Source organism: Sciurus vulgaris (genome assembly GCF_902686455.1).
Source record: "Sciurus vulgaris genome assembly, chromosome: 8".
Lineage (NCBI taxonomy): Eukaryota > Metazoa > Chordata > Mammalia > Rodentia > Sciuridae > Sciurus > Sciurus vulgaris.
This window is the reverse complement of record NC_136468.1, coordinates 122,234,984-122,259,430: the sequence shown is the minus strand read 5'-3', so window position 1 is coordinate 122,259,430 and position 24,447 is coordinate 122,234,984. Positions and strand designations below refer to the sequence as shown.

General features: G+C 38.0%; 1 protein-coding gene across 5 annotated transcripts in view; it reads left to right on the top strand.

Moving 5' to 3' along the window:
• Nucleotides 1-24,447, top strand: part of CABIN1 (calcineurin binding protein 1) — a 145,279-nt gene that overhangs the window by 1,250 nt on the left and 119,582 nt on the right. For 3 of the 5 annotated variants that reach the window (XM_079151857.1, XM_079151854.1, XM_079151856.1), the window contains exons 2-6: nt 12,024-12,096; nt 12,600-12,692; nt 15,059-15,172; nt 18,376-18,510; nt 19,417-19,597. In XM_079151857.1, coding sequence (XP_079007983.1) covers nt 12,094-12,096; nt 12,600-12,692; nt 15,059-15,172; nt 18,376-18,510; nt 19,417-19,597 — 526 coding nt within the window. In that variant the 5' untranslated portion in view covers nt 12,024-12,093. Of the gene's footprint in view, nt 1-8,101; nt 8,641-12,023; nt 12,097-12,599; nt 12,693-15,058; nt 15,173-17,530; nt 17,573-18,375; nt 18,511-19,416; nt 19,598-24,447 lie in introns of those variants that run through there. The other 2 variants (XM_079151855.1, XM_079151858.1) reach the window with 2 other exon arrangements.

Here is a 24,447-nt window from a genome sequence, read left to right as displayed (position 1 = left end):
AGAAAATGTTACTACTTATCACTGTTGATCAGGATGCTGAGGTTCCCAAAGTGCTGTTCTTTATCATGTGTTGTTAGATCATGGAAACTATTTCCTAAACTGTACTCGTGGAAACTGGAGAGTTTGAATACTTGTGAGCTTAAAGTGCTGAATGTGCTGTTCTGGGAAAAGTGCAACTGCTGGGCTGAGAATCTGAGAAATTAATACAGGTTGAGCACCACTAATCTAAAAATCTGAAATGCTCCAAAATCTGAAACTGAGTGCAGGCATGATTCCATAAGTGGAAAGTTCCACACCATGAAACTTTGTTTCACGTATATAATTATTAAACATATTGTATAAAATTACCTTCAGGCTATTTGTATGAGAGGTATATGAAAAAAATACATCTCTGTATATGAGATGTATTTTGGATCTGAAATCCAAAATAGTTCTGACAATTTGTATTTTCTTCCTCATCTTTCTTCTATCATAGCTGTGTTTGTTTGGTTGGTTTTGATACTGGGAATTGAGTCTAGAGGTGCTTTATCACTGAGCTATACCCTCAGTCCTTTTTATTTTTTATTCTGAGAAGGGTCTCACTAAATTTCTGAGCTGGCCTCAAACCTGTAAACTTGTCATCCTCTTGGCCTCCTGAGCACTGGGATTACAGGTATGCACTACCACAATTGGCTTTTTTTTTAAAGCTCCCCTGGGGTTCATGGTGAATAATAAACACATTATCATCCTCAAATTGCTTACATACAGAATGATAAATGTATAATCTCAAATGATTATTTCTTTTAAGTATATTTTATTTTATTTTTTCAGTCCATTTTTAAAAATTAATTTATTCCATCACCCTGTAGGAGGAGTCACATTGGAAAGACAGATGAATTATGAGAAGCCCAGTGGCTTACAGGTTATAAAAATAAAAAGGACTGGGAATGTAGCTCAGTGTTAAAGTGCCCATGGGTTCAATTTTCAGTACCAAAAAAAAAAAAAAAAAAGAATCACTCATTTAAACATTTAAAGTGTGTAGTTCAGTGGTTTTTAGTATAGTCTCAAGTTGTGCAGTCATCATCACAATTAATTTTAAAACATTTCTATCATTCCAGGAAGAAATCTTGATCCATCAGTAGTTACCTCCTATTCCATCTTCCCCCAGCCTTAGGCAACTACTGATCTACTTTCTGTCTCAATGTGTGTATTTTGGATATTTCATATAAATGGGATCATACTGAGGTTTTTTTGTAATTGGTTTCTTTCACTTAGCATATTTTCATGGTCTATTTACATTGTCAGTATTTTATTTTTCTTTTTGACTGAATAATGTTTCATTGTATGAATATACAACATTTTATCCATTCATCAGTTGATGGGCTTTGCAGTTGTTTCAACTTGTTAATTATTATAAGACTACTATGAATATTTCCTTTTTAATATTATTAGGAACTAAGGATCGAACCCAGGAGTGCTTTACCATTGAGAACTACATCCCTAGTATATATATATTTTTTATTTTGAGAGGTCCTGCTTAGGGTCCCACTAAGTTGATGAGGGTCTTACTAAGTTGCTGAGGCTTGCTTTAAACTTGGAATTCTCCTGCCTCAGCCTTCCAAGTTGCTAAGATTACAGGCACGTGCCACTGTGCCCTGCCTCTCATTAATTCTTGTAGCTACATATTTCTTCCTTGCATTGCTGTCCACAGTTTATTCATCTATTCTCCTGTCTATGGCCATTTAGATTGCTTGCAATCTCTTACAGTTGCAAGCAGCGCTACACAGTGAATAACTATGTGCACATGTAATGTTGTATTGTTGGAGGTACATTTTCAGGGTAGACTCCTAGAAGTAGAATTGCTGGATTGAAAATTTAACACATATGCAATTTTCTCAGGTATTGAAAATTCCCCTTTGGAAAGGTGGTATCAATTTGCATTTGTGCAAGAATTGTGCCTGTTTCTTCACAACCTCACCAAGAGAATGTACTTCCATTCTTTAATTTTTTTTGCCATTGTGATAGATAAGAAATGGAGTTTAGGTGCTGTTGTAGCATGCATTTCTATAATTATGAGGGAGTTTGAACTATCTCATGAGAGAGTTTTAGTCTCCTTTTGTGAATTGTCTGTTCCATTTTTTAAAAATCAGGCTTTATCTTTGTTTCTTAGTGTTTTTAAAAAATTATGGTAAGCTATATGTAAAATACAATTTGCCACTTTAACCATTTTTAAGTGTACCATTCTGTGGCATTAAATATATGTACATTGTTGGGCAGTCATCATATCCATTCATCTCTAGAACCTTTTTTTATTCTCTTGCATTGAATCTTTACCCATTAGACACTGACTGTCCCTTCTATCCTTGCCTCCACTTGACTTGTCAACCACCATTCCACTTTGTTTCTATGAATTTGACTATACTTTGGCTCATATGGTGGAATAGTTTTTGTCTTTGTGTTTTTGACTTGTTTCACTTAGCATAATGTCTCCAAAGTTCTCCCATGTTATAACACATGTCAGAATTACTTTCATTTTTAGGGCTGAATAATATTTCATTTTGTGTATGTACCACATTTCTTTTAGCCATTTGTCTGCTGATGGACACCTGGGTTTACTTCTTTGGACTGTTGCAAATAATACTATGTTCCTCAATTTTTAAGAACTGTTTATAATGTGATGGATATTAGTCCCTTGTCTTTAGTACATGTTGTAAGTATTTTCTCCCAGTTTGTCAATTATCTTTTGACTTTTTCCTGATTTTTGTTAACACACAAATTTAAAAATTTTGGGGTACCTAAACTTTTTTTATTTCTTGTACTGGGTATCGAACCCAGTGGCACTTTCACACTGAGCTCCACCCCCAGCCCTTTTTATTTTGAAACAGGGTCTCACTAAGTTGCTTAGGGCCTCACTGAGTTGCAGAGGCTGACTTTGAACTTGCCATCATCCTGCCTCAGCCTCCAGAGTCACTGGGATTATAGGTGTGCATGACTGCACCCAGTTTATATAGCTTAATTTATTAATATTTTACTGTCTGAATTTTAAATCATGATTAGAAAGCCCTTCCTTTTACTAACATTAAAATTTGCCCATGTTTCCTTTGGTGTGAGTGTGGTTTCAATTCTTCCTCCCCATTAGATCCCTAATCCATTTGTAGCTTATTCTTAAATACATAGTATATAGTAGAAAGATTCAGGTATATATCTTGCTCTTTTCTTTTTTTTTTTTAATAACGTGCTCTCTCAGAAACTAACCACTGCCCTACAAGAACTTCATTAACCACTTCTGAGGATATACTCACCACAAGGTTCTACCATCTCCCAACATTGCTACACTGAAGACCAATTCTCCAGCACATGAACCTTTGGGAGACACATGTGAACTAAATTCAAATCATAACACATGAGTGCTTGAGTCTTAATTCTGAACCTAGTCTCTGTCTATGCATGCAGCAGTACCATACTGTCAAATTATTAAGGCTTTATATAGTATGTTTTAATCCCCTCTTAAGAGTTTTTTTTACTTTCAGTTTTCCTAGGTAGTCTCAAATTTTTGTTTTTCCATTTGAACTTCCTTATCAAATTGTCTGTTATCGGTGTTTTTATTGGGGTTATATTGAGTTTATAAATTAACTGGGCAGAGCTGATATCTTTACATTGTTGAGTCCTACCCAGGAACAGTGAGTAATTCCATTTGTTCAAACTCATTTTAAACATTTTTCAATAGTGCTTAAAAATTTTCCTTGCGCAGGTTGCATATTTCTTACTTATTCCTCAGGATATAATCATCTTGTTAATATTGCTAATGAGATTTTTCTCTACTGTAATATTTCTGTTGATGGTATTTGTACATGAAGCCTATAGTTTTTTATATTAATCTTATATTCACTGAGTTCCTTTATCATTACATAAGTTTTACTATAGATTTCAGGGGTTTCAAATATTCTGTCATCTGCAATTAGTGACAAGTATCTGCAGTACTTCTAATTGATTTCTCTGTTCTCATTGCATTGACTGATACTCCAAATGCAATGGTGAATGGTAGCAGAGAACAGTGGACGTTCTGATATTATTGGAAGTGCCTCTGGTATTTCTCCATTAAATAAGAATTTGGCTTTAGGATTAGGTATATGTATTTTGCCACATTCCTCATTGAAGTATTCAATTCATTCACATTGAAGTATTCCTCATTTCCCTGAATGTATTCTTTCATTTTCCTGTTTGTATTTTTTTAAAATCATGAATGGGTGTTGAATTTCACTGCAGATCTCTCCTACAAAGATACTCATGATTTTTTCCCTTAGATGATTTCATTGGGTTTTCATATAATATGTGTTTTCATTGTTATTTTTCTTCAAATTTCCCATGTGTTTTTATGGTTATATTTCTTTAAATTTCCCCAATTTTAGTTGTATTTCCTTTCATCCAGAACTTTAATATAGTCTTAAGTTTTTAAATAGGTAGACTTTTCTTCTTCTGTTGCTGGTGGTAGTAAATTCTGGTTATAATAGATTGTTGTCTTTAATATTTTTACTTTATGGAAGATGTTTTGATTGTGATCTAATATATAATCTTTTTGTGAATGTGCTGTGAGTTGTGGAGAAGAATATATGATCTTTGTTATCCAGGTGTAGAATTTGATATACATCTGCAAAACCTCCTTTATTTCTTGTTCATATCTTCTATCTCCATTTCTATCCCTTATTTTTTCTCTACTTGATAAGTCTTGTATTGAGAGTTTTGTGAAAGTCTTTCCTATTATCAATGTGTTTCTGTGTATCTGTGTATCACCTGTAGGTTTTGCTTCTTAAAGTTGGTTCCTGTTTAGTATATATTCTTCAATGTTATATCATCATTGTGAATTGTGCCTTTTGTCACCTTTAATACTTTTGGGCTTGAATTCTATTTTGTCTGGTATTTGGATCGCTACCCTGCACCATTTTTTAAAAAAATACTGTTTATTTTTATTGATGTTTTTATATTTATTGAACTTTTATGTGGCATTTTTAAGTGTGTAGTTCTATGACTTTCAACAGGTGTGCAGATTTATGTAACCATTACTACAATCATAATAAAGAATGGTACTATTGCCCCCATCCCAAATGCCCTTACACCACCCCCTTATAGGTACCTTCTTTTATCCCTGGCTTCCACTGATGTGTTCTTCATTACCATGGTTTTGTCTTTTCAAGAATGTCATGTAAATGAAATCAAATAGTGTGCAGTCTTTTGAGACTGGCTTCCTTCACTTGGCATAATGACTTTGAGATTCATCCAAGTTTATTCCATCACAGTTTATTCCTTTTGGTATGGTAATAGTAATGTTATGAGTAGTGTTTCATTGTATAATATATTACAGTCCATTTACATAATGAAAGGTATTTGGGTTGTTTACAGTTTTTGGTGATTTAAGTGGAGCTACTGGGTATTTTTTTTGTACAGTTTTCGTGTGGATATTTCTCTGGGGTAAATAGCAGGCTCTGAGATAGATATCATGTTTTAAGTGCATGTTTAATTTTATAAGAAACCATTTTCTAGAGTGGTTGAACGATTGTGCAATCCTGTCAGCAAAGTAAGAGAATTCTAGTTGCTCTGTAATCTCATCAGGACTTGGCATTACCAGTTTTTTTAAAAATTCTGTCAGCCAAGCTTGGCGTGGTAGCACAGGCCTATAATCCCAGCAACTCAGGAGACTGAGGCAGGAGGGTCACAAATTCAAAGCCAACCTTAGCAACTTAATAAGGCCCTAAGCAACTTAGCAAGACCCTGTCTCAAAAAAAAATAAAAATAAAAAAAAAAATAAAAATAAAAAGGAGGCTAGGGATGTGGCTCAGTGGTTGAGTGCCGCTGGGTTCAATACCCAGTGTCCCTCCCCCATCAAGAAAAAATTTGGTCAACCAGGCAGAGAACAACAAATATTCCATGTTCTCACTCATATTTCGTGTCAGCTTGAAGGCGAGGACTGGTGGCCAAACAAAAGCGGACAGAAATGACCGAAGCAAACTTTATTGGAATTTGGCTCTCAGGCGAAATTCTCAGCCCTCCGGGATTCAGGTCAGGGTGCAGAGCCAGAGAAAATTGCACAAGGCCCGGCTGCCCAGGGTCTTTATAGGCCAGAATAGGTAGGGGTGGGGGGGTCCTGCTGAGTGACAGGTGGAAGTAAGGGTCAGTGGAGTTTATCTGTCCGTGTTTGATTGGTCCCTCTTTGGCCTGCTGCCCGCTGCCTCAGTTGTTCTGCTCCCTCCCACGTAGCTGCTTAAGTCCTGACCTAACATTTAGAAGTAGATTTCATAGAAGTAGAAAGTAGAATAGTGATCACTAGAGGCTGAGAAGGGCAGGGGGTGGGAAGTTGGGTAATGGGTACAAAATACAGTTAGGAAGAATAAATTCTAATTTCTAAAGCATAGTAGGGTGACCAGAGTTCACAACAATTTATTATCTGTCTTATAAAGAATTTGTCACCTATTTTAAAAAGAGAGGAGTTTGACTTCCCAGCACAAATAATTGATGCAAGTTTGAAAGAGAAATGCTAATAACCCTGATTTGATCATCACACACTATATGCAAGTTTCAAATTATCACACTCTACTCCATATATAAGTACAATTATTATATGTTAATCAAAACAAAGTAAAAAAAGTGGCCATCCTAATAGGTGTGTAGTAGTGTTTCATGGTTTTAGTTGACATTTCTGTAATGATGTTGAGCATCTTTTAATGTACTTATTAACAATCTGTATGTCTTCAGTAAAGTGTCATTCAGGATTTTTGCCCATTTCAATTATTTTTGTTGTAAAATATGTATAAGAAATTTATCATTTTAACCATTTTAATTGCTGCATTATTATTATACATAAATAGTGGGATTCGTTGTTACATATTTGTACATGCACACATAACATAATTTGGTCAATTTCATTTCCTAGTACTTCTCCTTTTGCTTTCCTCTTTCCTCCCCCGGTCCCTTTCCTTTTCTCTACTAGTCTCCCTTCTATTTTCATAAGATCCTCTCCGCCACTTTTATTTTTCTCTTTAGCTTCCACATGTGAGATAAAACATACAACCCTTGACTTTCTGAGTCTGGCTTATTTTGCTTAACATAGTGCTCTCAAGTTCCATTCATTTTCTTGCAAATGACATAATTTCACTCTTTGTCTGAATAAAACTCCATTGTGTATATATATGGCATATTTTCTTTATTCATATGTCAGTGGACACCTAGGCTGGTTCCATGATTTGGCTAATATGAATTACATTCCTATAAACATTGTATACATTTATTGCTGTAGTATGCTGACTTTTATTCTTTGGTATAAATACTGAGGAGTGTTATAGCTTGGTCATATGTTTATTCCATTCCTAGTCTCATTTTAATCATTTTTAAACAGTTCAGTAGTATTAAGTGTAGACATAATGCTGTGTCTACACCACTGTGTATTTCCAGAAAAATTTCATCACCCCAAACAGAACCTCTGTACCCATAAGCAGTAGCTTCTGATTTCTACCTCTGCAAAACTACTGGTAATCTCTATTTTACTTTTAACCTGTACAAATTTACCTATTCTAGGTACATTGTATAAGGAGACTCATTCATTTCTCCTTTTTTGTCTGGCTTATAGTACTCAGCAAAATGTTTTAAGAGTTTATCCATGTTGCAGCACATGTCAGAATTTTATTCCTTTTATGAATTAATAATATTTCCTTGTATATGTATACCACATTCTGTTCTTGCATTCATCTGTTGCTGGATGTTTGGTTGTTTCTACCTTTTGGCTATTGTTTATAATTCTTCTGTGAACGTAAGTATACAAGTATCTGCTTGATCCATGTTTTTTTCAGGTATATACCAAGAGTGGAATCACTGGGTTTTGTGGCAGTTCTATACTTAACTTTTTTTTTAACTGTATGTGTTTTTTTTTTTTTTTTAATGTGATGCTGAGGATTGAACCCAGTGCCTCACATGTGCTAGGCAAGCAGTCTACCACTGAGCCACAATCCCAGCCCCTATACTAAGGGAACTACCACCCTGTTTTCCATAGCAACTGTAGCAATTTATATTCTCACCAGCAATGCAGGCAATGCAGGACAGTTCCAGTTTTTCTACATCCTTACTAACTTTTGTTATTTTCTGTTTTATCTATGTTTGATTTTTAGCCACTCTAATGGATATGAAATGGTATCTCATTGTGGTTTTGATGTTACATCATTGCTCAATCATTCAGTTCTTCAGTCTGTCCTGGGAGGGCCATCTCCTGTCAACTCTGAGAATAAACCTTTATGCCCATTGTGGTCCTGAGAACAGAGAGGCATATGCACCTGAGAAGGCATGGGCCTACTTCGCACAATCCTGGTACTTGCTAGGTGCTAAGGCAGTAAGTAGGTGAGCTGTATTCTTTGGGAGTAGGTTGGTCCCCTGCATGATAGCTTTACTAATGCTCTGCCACCCATGTACACAGATCTTGCCACTTCCCCATAGAGACCTGATCCTGCATCCATCCCTGGGCCCTTCTCTTCCTTTTCCTTATGAGGATTCATTTGGCATCTAGAGAGACTTGCTGAGACCTGGAGCTAGCACCTACCCTTTGGAGAGTGGTTTGAGAGGCCTGTGACTAGGTGTGACTTCTCTTCTGCCTCTGATTGGTGACACGGGAACAGAGACAAGGTTGGTTGACTGGTTTCATTTGGCTAAAAGTTGAGAGTTTCCACGAGCATGGTATGATGCAGTGAATCCCAGCTGAGCTCCCAGTCTAGTTAGGCCATTGTCCCCATTTTATGCACAAGGACACCAAAACTGGTAAAGGATCAGGTTCTCAAGCATTTTGAGACAGAACTAGTCATGCTCTAAAGTCTTCCCATCCCAAATCCAGTACCCTTTCAGTTTTTTCTTCTTAAAATTTTAGTAGTCCGGACAGTCAATTTTTATAATAAGGTAGTGGTAGAAAAAAAAAAAAAATCAACCAATGGATAGTTGTTGAGTACCTGTTTGTAAGTGGGAGCAACAGTTAGGGAGGAGACTATGTGTTGTTCAATAACAGTGGAGGTTTTCTGGGATTGAGTACACAGGTCCCAATGGATAAGTGTGAGAGAGTGACCATGTGGTATCTAGGACTGCCTACTGGGAGTCATCAAGGAGGCTTGTGCTGCTTGCTGGTCTGCACCTTGTGCTATGCCTCTCTTTGAGGATGATCAGAATCTAGTAGATACTTTATGAGGAGTAGTGTCTTTGTACTTAGAAATATGATCACATTTCATTCTAGTTGAAAACTCTTATTCTGTAATTGTTAGTTCTGGCTTTTTCTTTTTTTCCCCCCAATTGTAGTAAAATATATAAACAAAATTTATCATTTTAAGCATTTTTTACATGTACAGTTCAGTGGCATTAAATATATTTACATTGTGTGCAACCATCACCACCACCTATTTCCAGAACGCTTTTCATTTTGCAAAACTGAAATTCTGTCCCTGTTAAATACTATCTCCATTGCCATTTCCCCAGTCTTGGCAAACAGCATTCTTTCTGTCTCTGCGAATTTGCCTATTTAGATTCCTCATATAAGTAGAATCAGACACTATTTATTCTTTTATGTCTGGTATTGATTGATTGATTGATTGTGATGTTGGGAGTCAGAACCTAAGACCTTATGCATGCTAGGCAAGTGCTGTACCACTTAGCCTTATCCCTAACCCTGTGTCTACCTTCTTCTGCTTAACATAATGTTTTCAAGATTCATTCATCTTGTAGTAGGTATCAGATTTTCATTCCTTTTAAGAATGAATAATATTCCATTGTTTTTATATACCATATTTTGTTTATCTATTCATATGTTGATGGACACTTGGGTTACTTTCACCTTTTGGCTGTTGTAAGATTATGGTACTATGTGCAAGTAACTTTTCAAGTCCCTGCTTTCAGTTCTGGGTATATACCCAAAAGTGGAATTGTTGCATCATATGTCAATTCTCTGTTTAAATTTTTGAGGAGTTGCCATACTCTTTTCCATACCATGTACACCAGTGTGTACATGGGCTCCAATTTCTCTGTATTTTTACAAATAGTTGTTATTGGTTTGTTTTGATAATAGCCTGGATACAGCCTTTTTTTTTTTTTTTTTTTTTTTTTTTTTTTGTGGTGCTGGGGATTGAACCCAGAACTTTATACATTGGAGGCAAGCACTCTCTCAACTGAGCTGTATCCCCAGCCATGGATACAAGCTTTTTTAAAAAAAAAATTATTTGTTCTAATTAGTTATACATGACAGTTAGGCTTTTAGTGCTGTATTTTCTACTTCTCTCTTTTTTTCCTCCATGGTAGTCACAGTGATCATCATGGCATAGCTTATGGTAAAGCAGTAGTTTTAATCAGCAGCATTCTTATTTGCTTAATGAAGAACCTAGCTATCAGCCTAGGAAAGGTTGTCTGCAACAAAACATACTTCCTTCCTTGCAAGAACCCTTAGAGGATTCATGACCTATGACAGAAGTCTGTGCTAGAAGTTATTGCTATAAGCACTGTTGGTGATGGTGGTTTACTTTTATAAAAATGGAATGCTTTAAGACTTTTTCGAGGTATAATTCACCTACTATACAGTTCTCCTATTTAAAGTATACAATTCAATGCGCTTTTTAGTGTAGTAACGGAATTGTGATCACCACCATAATCAATTTTAGAATATTTTCATCACCCAGAAAAAAATCCTGAACCCCTTAGTAGGCAGTTCATCTTAGTCTGTTTTATGTTGCTCTAACATAATACCTGAAACTGGTTAATTAATAAAGGAAAGAGTTTTATTTTGGCTTACAGTTCTGGAGACTGGGAAGTCTAAGATTGGGCAGCCACATCTGGTAAGGTACTTATCCTGCTTCAACACATGTTAGAGAGTGAAAGGGCAAGCTGGTGTGTCAAAGAGACAAAACAAAGAGGGCAGCCATACTTTCTAACAACCCACTTTTAACTTAACCAGAAGCAGAAGAGAGAACTCATTCCCTATGCCTGTTGGAAAGGTGTTAACTCCTCTTAAGGACCTAATCACCTTAGGCCCTATCTTAACACTTTTACATTGGGGACCAAATTTCAACATGAGTTATGGAGGGGGGGAAACCATATTCAAATCATAGCACTCCTCAATTGTCCCTTTCCCCTAGCCAACTAATCTACTTTGCCTTTTCTGGGTATTCCATGTTGTGACATATATCAGAATTTTATTCTTATGATTGAATAATAGTCAGCTTTGTGTTTTGTGACCAAAATACCTGACAAGAACAACTCAGAGGAGGAAGAGTTTATTTGGTTCCTAGTTTAAAAGGTTCATTTTGTGGTCAGCAGACTCCATTGCTCTGGGCCTGAGGTGAGGCAGAACATCATGGCAGAGGGACATAACAACTGGGAAGCAGAGAGCAAAGGGACAAAATTTAAACCCCAAAGATATGTCCCCTTTTTCTAGCCACACCCCACCTGCCTGCATTTCCACCCAGTTAGTCCATTCAAATTATTAATTCATCAAATGGATTACTTCACTGATTAGGTTATGGCTCTCATGATCTGATCATTTTACTTCCTGCATCAACACAGAAGCTTTTTGGGGGAGACACCTAATATCTAAATCGTAACAACTCTCTTGTGTGGACATAACATTTTGTTTGTTCAATCATCAGTTGGTGGACATTTGGGTTTATTCACCTTTTAGCTATTGTGAATAATACTTCTGTGAGCATTCATGAGCAAGTTTTGGTGTGAACATGTTTTTATGTATCTGCCTCTCTTGGGTAGATACTTAGGAGCGGCATTTATAGATTGTATGCTAACTGTGTTGAACATTTTGGGAACTGCCAGGTGTCTTTTCTATAGGAGATACACTATTTTACATGCCCAGCAACAATGTATGTCGTTCTAATTTCTCCACATCCTTGCCAATCCTGTTGTCTTTTACAGGCTTCACACTGGTCTGCCTACCTCCATGTACCCACCTATGTTTCTAAAACATAGGCGATCCCCTAGTACTAGAATATTCCTGGGCCCTCTCACAGTTTGTCCTGTTTCTTCTCTAGGAGATTTGTGGATGGGCCTCTGCCAGTGATGGGAAGTGATACTTTGTGGTGGTGCTGAATCTCTCTGAATATGGTAAGGAGTAAGGCCTGCCTGTGTTGCTGGCTCCAGTGTTGTTATATAACTCTTGGGTATGAGGTACATTTTCCTGGTAGACTCTGAAGGCTCTCACTGTGGGGCATCTTTCCTCCCAGGAGGGCTGTTGGTACTTTTGAGAGTGTGGATGTTTGACTGGTTATTAAGCAAAGGGACAAAAGGTTATTAAAGTTGTGTCAAGTCACTGTTATTGGAAAAGCACAGTTAATATGTTTTGTTGGAATTGTTATTCTGATACCTGGGTCTTCCACTATGTAGAGTTGATGCTGGGGTGTCCCAGCCTATGTACCTTTTGCAGTACACAGTACCCAGGTTGTGCTTCCTACATGGACTGGCATGTTCTAATCCTTATTTTTTTCCTAGATGATCTGTCATTTGTAATTTTTCCCCCCATAACTTTTCAGGGTAGACTATATTACATGCTGGCACAAAATTGTACTCATCTGAAAACAGCACTTCTCTTCCTCTAAACTTGTTTCTAGATTCGAATTGCTGCCTTAAATGCTAGCTCCACAGTTGAGGACGATCATGAAGGAAGCTTTAAAAGTCACAAAACCCAGACAAAGGAGGCTCAGGTATGTAATCCAAATCATCTTCCTCTGTAAGTAGACCTTGCTTCTTGTTTCTGTAGATGGAACCTCATTGTAAATGCATTCAGACATCTCCTTAATGGGATTTTAGGAGGAAATTCCATTTTGAATGATGGCTAGCTCTCCATCTCATGTTAACTCTGTTTTACTTGGAACACAGTCATACTGAAGAGAAATTATATGCATTCTATGAAGCCCATTCAGCACCAGGGCCACTTTTACAACGGGTCCCAGCTCTCTATGTAGCCCTCATAGTTGACATACCCAGAGAATGGTAGAATATTTATGGTAGGTGTTACTACAAGGTTCCCTAGTTTCACTCACTGAATAGTGTAATGAGACCCTTGAGGGAAGCTGCCTTGATTGGGATCTCACTCTTGGTCAGTGGGGCAGCCAGGTCCAACATCAATTTTCTAGATATTGGTTATTCCTCTCTACTGTGATATTTGGTAACTCTTCCATTTTAGCTGGCCTTCCTTCTTTTCTTATCCTTTTCATCCTTCCCTCTCTTCCTCCCTACCTTCTTTCTATCCATCCACCTGTGCCCTACCCTAATATAACAAGGTTTGATCTTGTCTTTGTTTTCCTTGGAACATATGTCTCCTGCCCCCTTTTATGGGAAAAACCAGGACAGTTCCAGAGCCCTCTCAGAAATCTGCTAGTCAACTGTTTCTGGTTGGCAAGTCAGTGGGTAGAGTGGGAGTGTTGGAGGAGACTGTCACTCTTCCAGGCAGTGATCAGGCCAGTACAGACTGTTTGGTAGAAAGCCAGTGGAGGGCTCGGGGTGTGGCTCAATGGTAGAGTATGTTTGAGGCCCGGGGCGGGGGAGGAGGAGGAGGAAAGAAGAAGAAGAAGAGCAGGAGGAGGAGGAGGAGGAGAGGGAAGGAGGGAGGAAGGAAAGAAGGGGAAGGAAGAAGATGATGATGATGATTAGCAGTTGAGCAGTGGAAGAAACCATTCACACCAAATTATTTTTTCTCACAACAACACTTCTGACATCAAATGTATGGGCTATTTTTTGTTAACAACTGTCAAATCATCAAATCTCCAACTCTTTAGACACAAACTAGGTGTCCTACAATTTAGTTAATTCTAACACTAACTTCTCTGAGTTAGTGTAAGACTTTTTAAATTTAATGGCTTAGTCCCACTAGACTTCCCTCACTTCAGAAGCCAGTTGTAAGTACTGAGTGCCAGTATAGCCACATTTCAGGTGACTCAGCTATGAAGTCAGAGATTCTTACCTCCTGCCTGTTTTAGGTTCAATAATTTGCTAATATGGCTCACAGAACTCAGGAAAGCACTTCAATTACATTTATCAGTTTATTAGAAATGATATAATCCAGGAAGAGCCAGATTGAAGAGATAAGCATAGGTATAGGGGGTGGTGCACAGAACTTCCATACCCTCTCTGAATGTACTTCCCTTCTAGCACCAACTCAGAAATTCTTCAAACCCCATCCTTTAAGGGTTCCAATACATAAGTGTGATAGATTAAAACATTAGTGATCAACTCAATTTCGAGACTCTCTTGAAGGTAAGTGGGGAAGCTGAAAATTTCAACCCTCTAATCATGGTTGGTTCCTCTGGCCACCAGCCCAGTCCTGAAGCTATCTAGGGGACCCCAACAACCTGTAACTTCATGAACATAAACTCAAATCTGGTTGAAAGGGTCTCATTATGAATAACAAAAGATACTCATATTATCCCCATCACCCAGGAAATTCCAAGTTTTTTTTTATGTATTTTTATTTGTATTTATTTATTTATTTTTTGTGGTGGTTCAGAGAAGACTTTATTTATATATTTATTTTGTGGTTCTGGGGAATGAACCCAGGGACTCTTACCATGATAGGTAAGCGCTCTACCACTGAGACACACTTCCAAGGATTTTAGAAGCTTCATTTCAGGAATCGGGGACAAAGACCAAATATGTACTTCTTTCAGTGTGATACATAGTCTCTTGAAATCTCTGGGTTACTCTGGCCCCTGCAGCCGCTTTCCCAGTTTGGCCCAGAGGTCACTGGGCTTACACCTTGGCATGTCTGATTCCATGTCCTGACTTTCTGTGTTGTCTTTACCATTGGTTAGACTCAGTGGTGCCTGCATTACTTGTGTCTCCTTGGTGGGAAGAGGTGCTCATAAGGGGATTTTCTCCAGTGATGAGTGCCTGGGAGATTGTCGTACTACATGTTGTTTTTTTGTTTTGTTTTGTTTTTGTTTTTAACTTCAGAGAGTGCAGCTGCTCACAGTTAATATGGATATGGTTATTGCTCCCCTTATACACATTTTTGGTTTAAGAAAGACAAACTTTTGTGTTGTATGAAAACATCTCCTGTCTTGGTTTGCAGGAAGCAGAGGCGTTTGCCTTATACCACAAAGCTCTGGATCTGCAGAAACATGACCGGTTTGAGGAGTCTGCCAAAGCCTACCATGAGCTCCTGGAGGCACGCCTGCTGCGGGAGGTGAGGCACTAGCAGGCCAGGCAGTGAGCTGTAGTGGGTAGCATGTAAGCTGTGAAGTAGGATTGCCTGACTCTTATCTTTATGCTCTCATTTCTTATCCTTGAAGACAGTATTGGACTTCTGAGTCACCCATTTTTTCCACTTGTAGAGTATCGACTTCATTGGATTGTTATGAGGATTGAGTGATTCCAGTTCAAGTACCCACTCTTTTTATACTTCACAGCTACTCTGCCCAGTAGGTGGGAGTATTGTTCCCATTTATAGAAGTAAAAACTTGAGTCTTAGTGAGGTATCCATGGCTCAGAGCCACTCATGTAAATTGAAGTTTTAGGGCCAGGATTGAATTACATATTTTCTGATACCCAGAAATCCTTTGGGCAGACATATTGGCAGATGCCATTTGGATGACAGACCATGAGCTCAGGGAGTCTGTGTAAGAACACTATGGACTTCCTTTTTTTTTTTTTTTTGAGAAGGAGTCACTATGTTGTGCAGGCAAGACTTTTGAGCTCAAGTAATCCTCTTTGCCTCCTGCCTTCTGGGAATAGCAGAAAGGGGTAATAGGGCAGGAACTGGTACTAGTGTAGGGACCATACTGAAAGTTTGCTGAGTCATGAAGATGTCATATGGAGGTTTGGAAATTGGTTTTAACCTGAAATTGACTTAGGAAGGTTTATATTTAATTAGGAAGAAAAGTTTTTGCTTTCTGATGCCCAAACATGCAGATGATATGCATTCAGGAAGCTAACAGACTCTGCAGGCATATTCAGGACCACACCTTTTTTTCAGTTAAGCAGAATCCCCTACACCCCCAGGAATGCACATGCTTGTGTCTACTCCTGCATGAATTTTGCTGCCTGTGAGGTGGAATGCATCTAAATTTTCAGCAGAAAGTATCTATCCCTTCTCTCAAAGTATTTTCTCATATTTCTAACTATATAGCTTGTCAGTATTCTTTGTTTGCTAGTTATATTGTTTTAGAATTTATAAAGGTATGGGAATTGTGGCCTGGTTTTCTCCCATTAGTAGGAAGTAAATGAGGACTCAGAGGGAAAATAATTTTTTCCATATTTACTGAGCTTTAGTGATGGGTCAGGCCCTGGACTCATTTCAAGAGTGGGTCCTCCCTCTCAGCCCTTTGTGGAGTAGATCTCAGAAATGGGAACAAGTAAAACTGAGCAGGCATTCTAAGTACAGAACTGATGGCAGATAGGTGCGAGGTAGAAGGCCTTTAACTTAAGGGCACTGGCTATGTGTTAGTCTTATAGTCATACATGTGTATATCTCATTTTGGCACTGTTCCCCTTTGCTTATAAAAGTAAAACATGGTCATTTTAAACAATTGAAAAGTACAAAAAATATACAGAAATTTTTTTTATACTTATAAGGCATTGGTGTATTTAATATTAAACTAAATTGGGTAATTATAAGTTCACAAGTGATTGGCATGGTTAGGTCCTGGACCACAGCTGATTCCTAAGAAGTGTATAGCCTAGCTGGTGGCATCATGGAGAGGCTTGTCGAGGTGAACCTTTTAGGGAAGATAGTGGTGCTGAATGTAGGTGGTCAGTTAGGTGGAGGTCAGTTTAAAGCACTTCCACTGTTAAAAGTGTACATGTATTGCTATTTAGAATGTGAAGTAGACTCACACTATTTTTTGTTCATACTAATTTTTTGAAGGGTTCTACATTTTGAGGAGCAAAGATACTTGGAATCTAGCCCTGGTCAGCTGGTTCTTAGGGACCTTTTTATAGTCTAAGCCAGACAACAGTAGATGAGTAAATGGGTTTTGATTTGAGTTTTCAATCTTGATGGAATTCCTTAAGAGTTCCAGGTTACGTTTCTTGGATTAATCAAGGGGTGCTTCCTGAGAATGGCATGTCCTCAGGTCTTGCTTATTCTGAACATGAAGAATAGTCTGTGGAAGCCACTTGCCTGTCTGTAGTGTGGACTAGTTACTGGAAATTGCCTTTGTGCCTGTGAATTTTCTGTTAGAAAATGGTTTTTTTTGTCTTTGTCCTGTGGGTAAAGCAATAGTTTTCTAATCAATAATTTCTTAGAAGATGTAACATTTTCTGAGATTTGTCATAGAAGCTGTAGTGAAATCACTTTTATATTAAAGATGTTTACAATCTTTATTCTTTTTCAGCTCATCTTCACCTTTGCTATTTAACTAGGAATTATTGTCCTTCTGTTACAGAGGTTATAAGATACTATTTAGTTAAAGTAACTCGCATATGGTCTCATGATAAGTTATAAGATTGAGAGCTCAGCTTCCTAACTCCTAATCCAGAGTTCCTTGGGTTGAAGCTCCTGCTGCCCCAGGAAGCTTCCTTCCACTTTGTCCTCCATCTTCAGTCCTACAGTGGGAAGACTGGCGGGTCTGGCTTATGAATGGTGGTAAATGTCATCATCTAGGCTTTGAGCCCTCAGGTGTGGTAGTAGTGGCAGGGGAGGGTTCCCTCTGTAGTTGTTGATGCTCAAACTTTTGCAAACTGCCTTATGGTGGCCTTTCTTCTCTGTGAAGTTGGAGTTGGAGGGATCTTCTAAGAATACCTACTGCAGCACCTTCATTTTCTAGTGGAGGCTGACATTAAACTGACTCAAGAGTGTATAACAGAGGCTAGACTGGAAGCCATGCATCCTGCTATTTGCTGAAACTTTGTTTTAGTCAGCCTTTTATTACTGTGACCCAAAGACTTGAGAAGAAAAATGTAGAGGATGAAAAATGTAGAGGATGATTATTTGGGGCTCATGGTTTCAGAGGCCTCAATTCATAGATGGCCAACTCCATTGCTCTGTGTCTAAGGTAAGGCAAAACATTGTGTTGCAAGGGTGTGAAGAAGGAAAGCAGCTCAGGACATGGCAACAAGGAACTAGAGAGAGAAAAGGGTAGGGGAGAGAGAGCGAGAAAGAGAAATACTGCTTAACTGTTTACCAGGGGCAAAATATATTTTCTAAAAGCACACCCCTAGTGACCTACCTTCTCCAGCCACATCCTTCCTGCCTAAGGTTACTAACTACTAGTTAAACCATATCAGTGAATTAATCCACCAATTAGGTTACACTTTATAATCTCATTTTACTTCTGAAAATGCTTGCATTGTCTCACACATGACCTTTTGGGGGGATCTCATATCTAAACTGTAACAAGATTCAAGGTCTCGATGTCATTTCTTTGCCCCTGTTTCTTTTGTTCACAGGCAGTTTCATCTGGTGATGAGAAAGAAGGATTGAAACACCCTGGGCTGATATTGAAATATTCCACATATAAGAACCTGGCTCAGTTGGCAGCCCAACGAGAGGATCTGGAGACAGCCATGGAGTTCTACTTGGAGGTACAGTTTTGGCAGTTCTTAGTTCTCTGTGTTTTAAAAGCTCTTGCTGAAGGGTTAAGGTTGTGGTCTTGTTGGCCAGAAAGAATTTGTAGTAGTGCATCACCAAGTGTTTTGCAAGAGACCCTAGCCAATGGATGTTAATAAGGAGTATATACAAGCCTGAAGAGCAGTGGTGAGGCAGGGGCATTCTTGGGTGCAAAGGCCTGCATATGAATTCTTCCTCTGCTACCCAGTATACAAGAGACTGTGAGTGAGTTATTTGACCCTCTCGGTCACACCAGTGTAGTTGAAATAATGAAAAAAGAGGACAGTTGAGAAGATCAAATCCGTTGGTGTACATACAAGTATGAAAAACAGAGCACCTAGCACCTAGACACCTAGCATCCAAGTAGAGCTGTCAAGTAGTATTGCCATTATTTCCATATTACCATTGCTGTATCTGGAGGCACCTCTAATGTGATAATTGGACACTATTCTAATTGCTTTCTAATTACTATCTTGCAAGGAAGATGTCTTTATCCTCATTTTAGTGATAAGGAAACAGGCTCAGGATCATTCTGTTAATCAGTATTGGAGCAGGGATGTGAACTGAGGTCTCTCCATAATCATTCTAGAGTACTACAAGACTGCCATATTTTCTTTTCATTCTACTCCTTTCCCTTTTTCCTGTTAAATATACAAGGAATACAGATGTTTAAATTAACAAAATAGATTTTAAAATGTTCTGAGTTAAATAAGTTGCTTCTTCTAGCTTTTTATATTTTTTTTCTGTGAATCATAAAAAAGTATCTCCAGGGACTGACCTTGCTAATCAGTTAGCGATCATGCATTCACTTTTGCTGTTTAAGTGGCAAGGCCAGTACCCCTTAGGACCTCAGCAACCAAATGTGCATGTGCTTATTCCAGGCAGTGATGTTGGACTCAACAGATGTCAACCTCTGGTATAAAATTGGACATGTGGCCTTGAGACTCATCCGGCTCCCCCTGGCTCGTCATGCTTTTGAGGAAGGGCTGCGGTGTAATCCTGACCACTGGCCTTGCTTGGACAACCTCATCACTGTCCTGTACACCCTCAGTGATTACACAAGTGAGTCAGGCTTTGATGCTTTCTCCATGTGCTTTTATTTTTGCAGTATAGGAGGGAGGGTGGCTTGGGTATAAGATGATAGCCAAAGTTAACACGGACAGGCTTTCTGCTAAACTATCAAGAAGAATGAAATGTTATTATTTTAGATCCCTACTTTATTATTCTTATCTTTCTTTTTTTTTAACAATGTCTAGATCATGCAGAAGAGATGAAAGTGATTGCATCTCAATTTATAATAGCCCAATTTTATCCCATTGGTATAACTGCTCATATCACTGAGAGATTATAGCAGCAAATAAATGGGAAGTGTCTTTCTTTTGTTCTGATGGTACTGGGGATTGAATTCAGGGTGCTCTATTACTGAGCTGTCCTGTTTATGTTTTATTTTGAGACAGGATCTTGCTAAGTTGCTCAGGCTGCCTCAAACTTGGAATCCGTCTTCCAAGTCACTGGGATTATAGTATGCCACCACACCTACTTTTTTTTTGATCAAATGCTTTATAATAATAAGTGGTATTTTCTCTGAGTGATTTTTCCTTTTGTCTATTTTATTTCATCTGTGCATTGTCTTTTGTGTCTAATCAGTTTGGGGTTGCTGTGAAAAAATACTCCAGATGAAGTGGCATGGACAACAGAAATTTATTTCTCACAAGTTCTGGGGGCTAGAAAGTCTAAGATCAATGTGCCAGCAGACTTGGTGTCTGGTCTAGGCTTTTTCCTTGGTTTGCAGAGGGCCACCTTCTTGGTACATCCCCACATGGCAAAAAGAGAGAGTTGAGAGAACTCTATAGTTTCTTTCTCTTCTTATAAGAACACCACTCCCATCTTGGGGCATGCATAACCTCATCTAAACTTAATTATGATGTCACAAAGATCTCACCTCCAAAAACCATCACATAGGGAGTAGGACTTCAGCAAATGAATTTTGGAGAGACACATTCAGTCTATAATATTTTTGCCCTGCACCTCCAAAATTCATGTCTTTCTTACATACAAAATGTACTCATTCTATTCCAGGAGCCCCCAAATTTGTCTTAGCATCAATTCTAAAGCCCTAAAGTCTCATCTACATCATGTATGGGTGAGATTCGAGATACAGTTTATCCTGGAGCAAACTACTTCTTCAGTTGTGAACCTGTTAAGCAAGACTAAGTTATGTGCTTCCAAAATATAATGATGGGACAGACATAAACTAGACGTTTCCTTCCAAAAGGGAGAGATAGGAAAGAAGGAAAGGAGGTGATGGGTCCAAAACATACCAAGGCAAATTTCATTAGGTCATAAGGCTCACTGGATATCCTGGCCCACTAGAGATAACCCACACTTTAAGGAATAAGCCCTGCCTCCTACAGCAGGAGTGGCAGCCTAATGACCTTGAAATTATATTCAGGATCCTTCTTCCATTTATTTATATATTTTTGTATTCATTCATTCATTCATTCATGTATCTATCTATATTTTTGTAGTGCTAGGGATCAGACCCAGGCCACATACATGTCAGGCCAGCACTCTACTACTGAGTCATGTCCCAGCCCCTTTCCTTTTTTTTTCTTATTTTTTTAAGTACATATTCATAGCCTTTCCTCATTCCCTCCTGCTTTTTTCTGTTCGCTTTATTCTTAACTGGTGGTGTTTCTGCTGGTGTAATTCCATATCTGTTCCTACCTTCTGCTGAGATAAGTGATTAAGTTTGTGATTCATACTCACATAAATTTTGTTATCAAATGGTTGATCAGCCACACACAGGTATTCTCTTCAGAACAAGCTTTTTCAATTTTTGCAATATAGATAGGCTGAGAATATTCCAAATCTTTAAGTCCTTATTCCTTTTTACTTAATAATTTCCTTTTTAATTCATTGTATTAGGTATTAGATTCATTTCTGTCTTCTTGTATTTTACTATACAGTTGTCCTTTGGTGTCTATGGGTGATTGGTTCTAGTACCCTCCCAGATAAAACAATCTGTGGGTGCTCAAATCCCTTATGCAAAAATGGCATAGTATTGCATGTAACTATGCACATTCTCCTATATACTTTATTTATTTATTTTTTAATTTATTTTAATTAAAAATCATAAATTTACGTAGGGCAATGTTGCTTGATTCATTGTTATTTTTTTCCCTTCCCCCCACCCCTCCCACCCCTCTTTTCCCTCTATACAGTCCTTCCTTCCTCCATTCTTACCACCCTCCTTATCCCTAACCCTAAACCTAACCCTAACCCTAACGCTAACCCCTCCTACCCCCCCTTATATGTCCTCATCCGCTTATCAGCGAGATCATTCGTCCTTTAGTTTTTTGAGATTGGCTTATCTCACTTAGCATGATATCCTCCAATTTCATCCATTTGCCTGCAAATGCCATAATTTTATCATTCTTCATGGCGGAGTAATATTCCATTGTATATGTGTATATATATATATACACACACACACACATATATATATATATATATATATATATATATATATATATATATATATATACCACAGTTTCTTTATTCACACATCAACTGAAGGGCATCTAGATTGGTTCCACAATCTGGCTATGGTGAATTGAGCAGCTATGAACATTGATGTGGCTGTATCTCTGTAGTATGCTGATTTTAAGTCCTTTGGATAGAGGCCAAGGAGTGGGATAGCTGGGTCAAATGGTGGTTCTATTCCAAGCTTTCTGAGGAATCTCCATACTGCTTTCCAGAGTGGCTGCACTAATTTGCAGCCCCACCAGAAATGTATGAGTGTACCTTTTTCCCCACATCCTCGCAAACACCTGTTGTTGCTTGTGTTCTTGATAATCGCCATTCTAATTGGGGTGAGATGAAATCTTAGGGTAGTTTTGATTTGCATTTCTCTTATTACTAGAGATGTTGAACATTTTTTCATATATCTGTTGATTGCTTGTACATCTTCTTCTGTGAAGTGTCTGTTCATTTCCTTAGCCCATTTGTCGATTGGATTATTTGTATTCTTGGTGTAGAGTTTTTTGAGTTCTTTATAGATTCTGGAAATTAGCGCTCTATCTGAAGTATGAATGGCAAAGATATTCTCCCACTCTGTAGGCTCTCTCTTCACATTACTGATAGTTTCCTTTGCTGAGAGAAAGCTTTTTGGTTTGAATCTATCCCAGTGGTTTATTCTAGCTTTTATTTCTTGTGCTATGGGAGTCCTGTTAAGGAAGTCTGATCCTAAGCCAACAAGTTGAAGGTTTGGACCTACTTTTTCTTCTATAAGATGCAGGATCTCTGGTCTGATTCCGAGGTCCTTGATCCATTTTGAGTTGAGTTTTGTGCAGGGTGAGAGATAGGGATTTAGTTTCATTCTGTTGCATATGGATTTCCAGTTTTCCCAGCACCATTTGTTGAAGAGGCTATCTTTTCTCTATTGCATATTTTTGGCACCTTTGTCTAGTATGAGAAAATTGTATTTATTTGGGTTTGTGTCCATGTCCTCTATTCTGTACCATTGATCTACCTGTCTATTTTGGTACCAATATCATGCCGTTTTTGTTACTATTGCTTTGTAATAGAGTTGAAGATCTGGTATTGCGATACCCTCTGCTTCGCTCTTTCTACTGAGGATTGCTTTAGCTATTCTGGGTTTCTTATTCTTCCAGATGAATTTCATAATTGCTTGCTCTATTTCTGTAAGGTACACCATTGGGATTTTAATTGGAATTGCATTGAATCTGTATAGCACTTTTGGTAGTATGGCCATTTTGACAATATTAATTCTGCCTATCCAAGGACATGGGAGATCTTTCCATCTTCTAAGGTTTTCTTTAATTTCTTTCTTTAGTGTTGTATAGTTCTCATTGTAGAGGTCTTTCACCTCTTTTGTGAGATTGATTCCCAAGTATTTTAGTTTTTTCGATACTATTGTGAATGGGGTAGTTTTCCTAACTTCTCTTTCTGAAGATTCGTCACTTATGTATAAAAATGCATTGGATTTATGAGCATTGATCTTGTAACCTGCTACTTTACTGAATTCACTTATGAGTTCTAAGAGTTTTCTGGTGGAATTTCCAGGTTCCTCTAAATATATAATCATGTCATCAGCAAACAGGGATAGTTTGAGTTCCTCTTTTCCAATTCGTATCCCTTTAATTTCTTTGGTCTGTCTAATTGCTCTGGCTAGAGTCTCAAGAACGATATTGAATAGAAGTGGTGAAAGAGGGCATCCCTGTCTTGTTCCAGTTCTTAGGGGGAATGCTTTCAGTTATTCACCATTTAGAATGATATTGGCCATGGGCTTAGCGTAGATGGCCTTTACAATGTTAAGGAATGTTCCCACTATTCCTATTTTTTTCTAGTGTTTTGAGCATGAAGGGATGCTGTATTTTATCAAATGCTTTTTCTGCATCTATTGAAATAATCATGTAATTCTTAACTTTTAGTCTGTTGATATGGTGAATGACATTTATTGATTTCCTGATGTTGAACCAACCTTGCATCCCTGGGATAAAACCCACTTGATCGTGATGCACTATCTTTTTAATATATTTTTGTATGCGATTTGCTAAAATTTTGTTGAGAATTTTTACATCAATGTTCATTAAGGATATAGGTCTGAAATTTTCTTTCCTTGATGTGTCTCTGTCTGGTTTAGGTGTCAGGGTGATATTGGCTTCATAGAATGAGTTTGGGAGGGTTCCCTCCTCTTCTATTTTATGGAATACTTTGAGAAGTATTGGAATGAGCTCTTCTTTAAAGGTTTTGTAGAACTCGGCTGAGAACCCATCTGGTCCTGGACTTTTCTTTTTGGTAGGCTTTTGATGATCTCTTCTATTTCATTGCTTGAAATTGATTTATTTAAGTTGTGTATGTGGTCCTCGTTCAGTTTAGGGAATTCA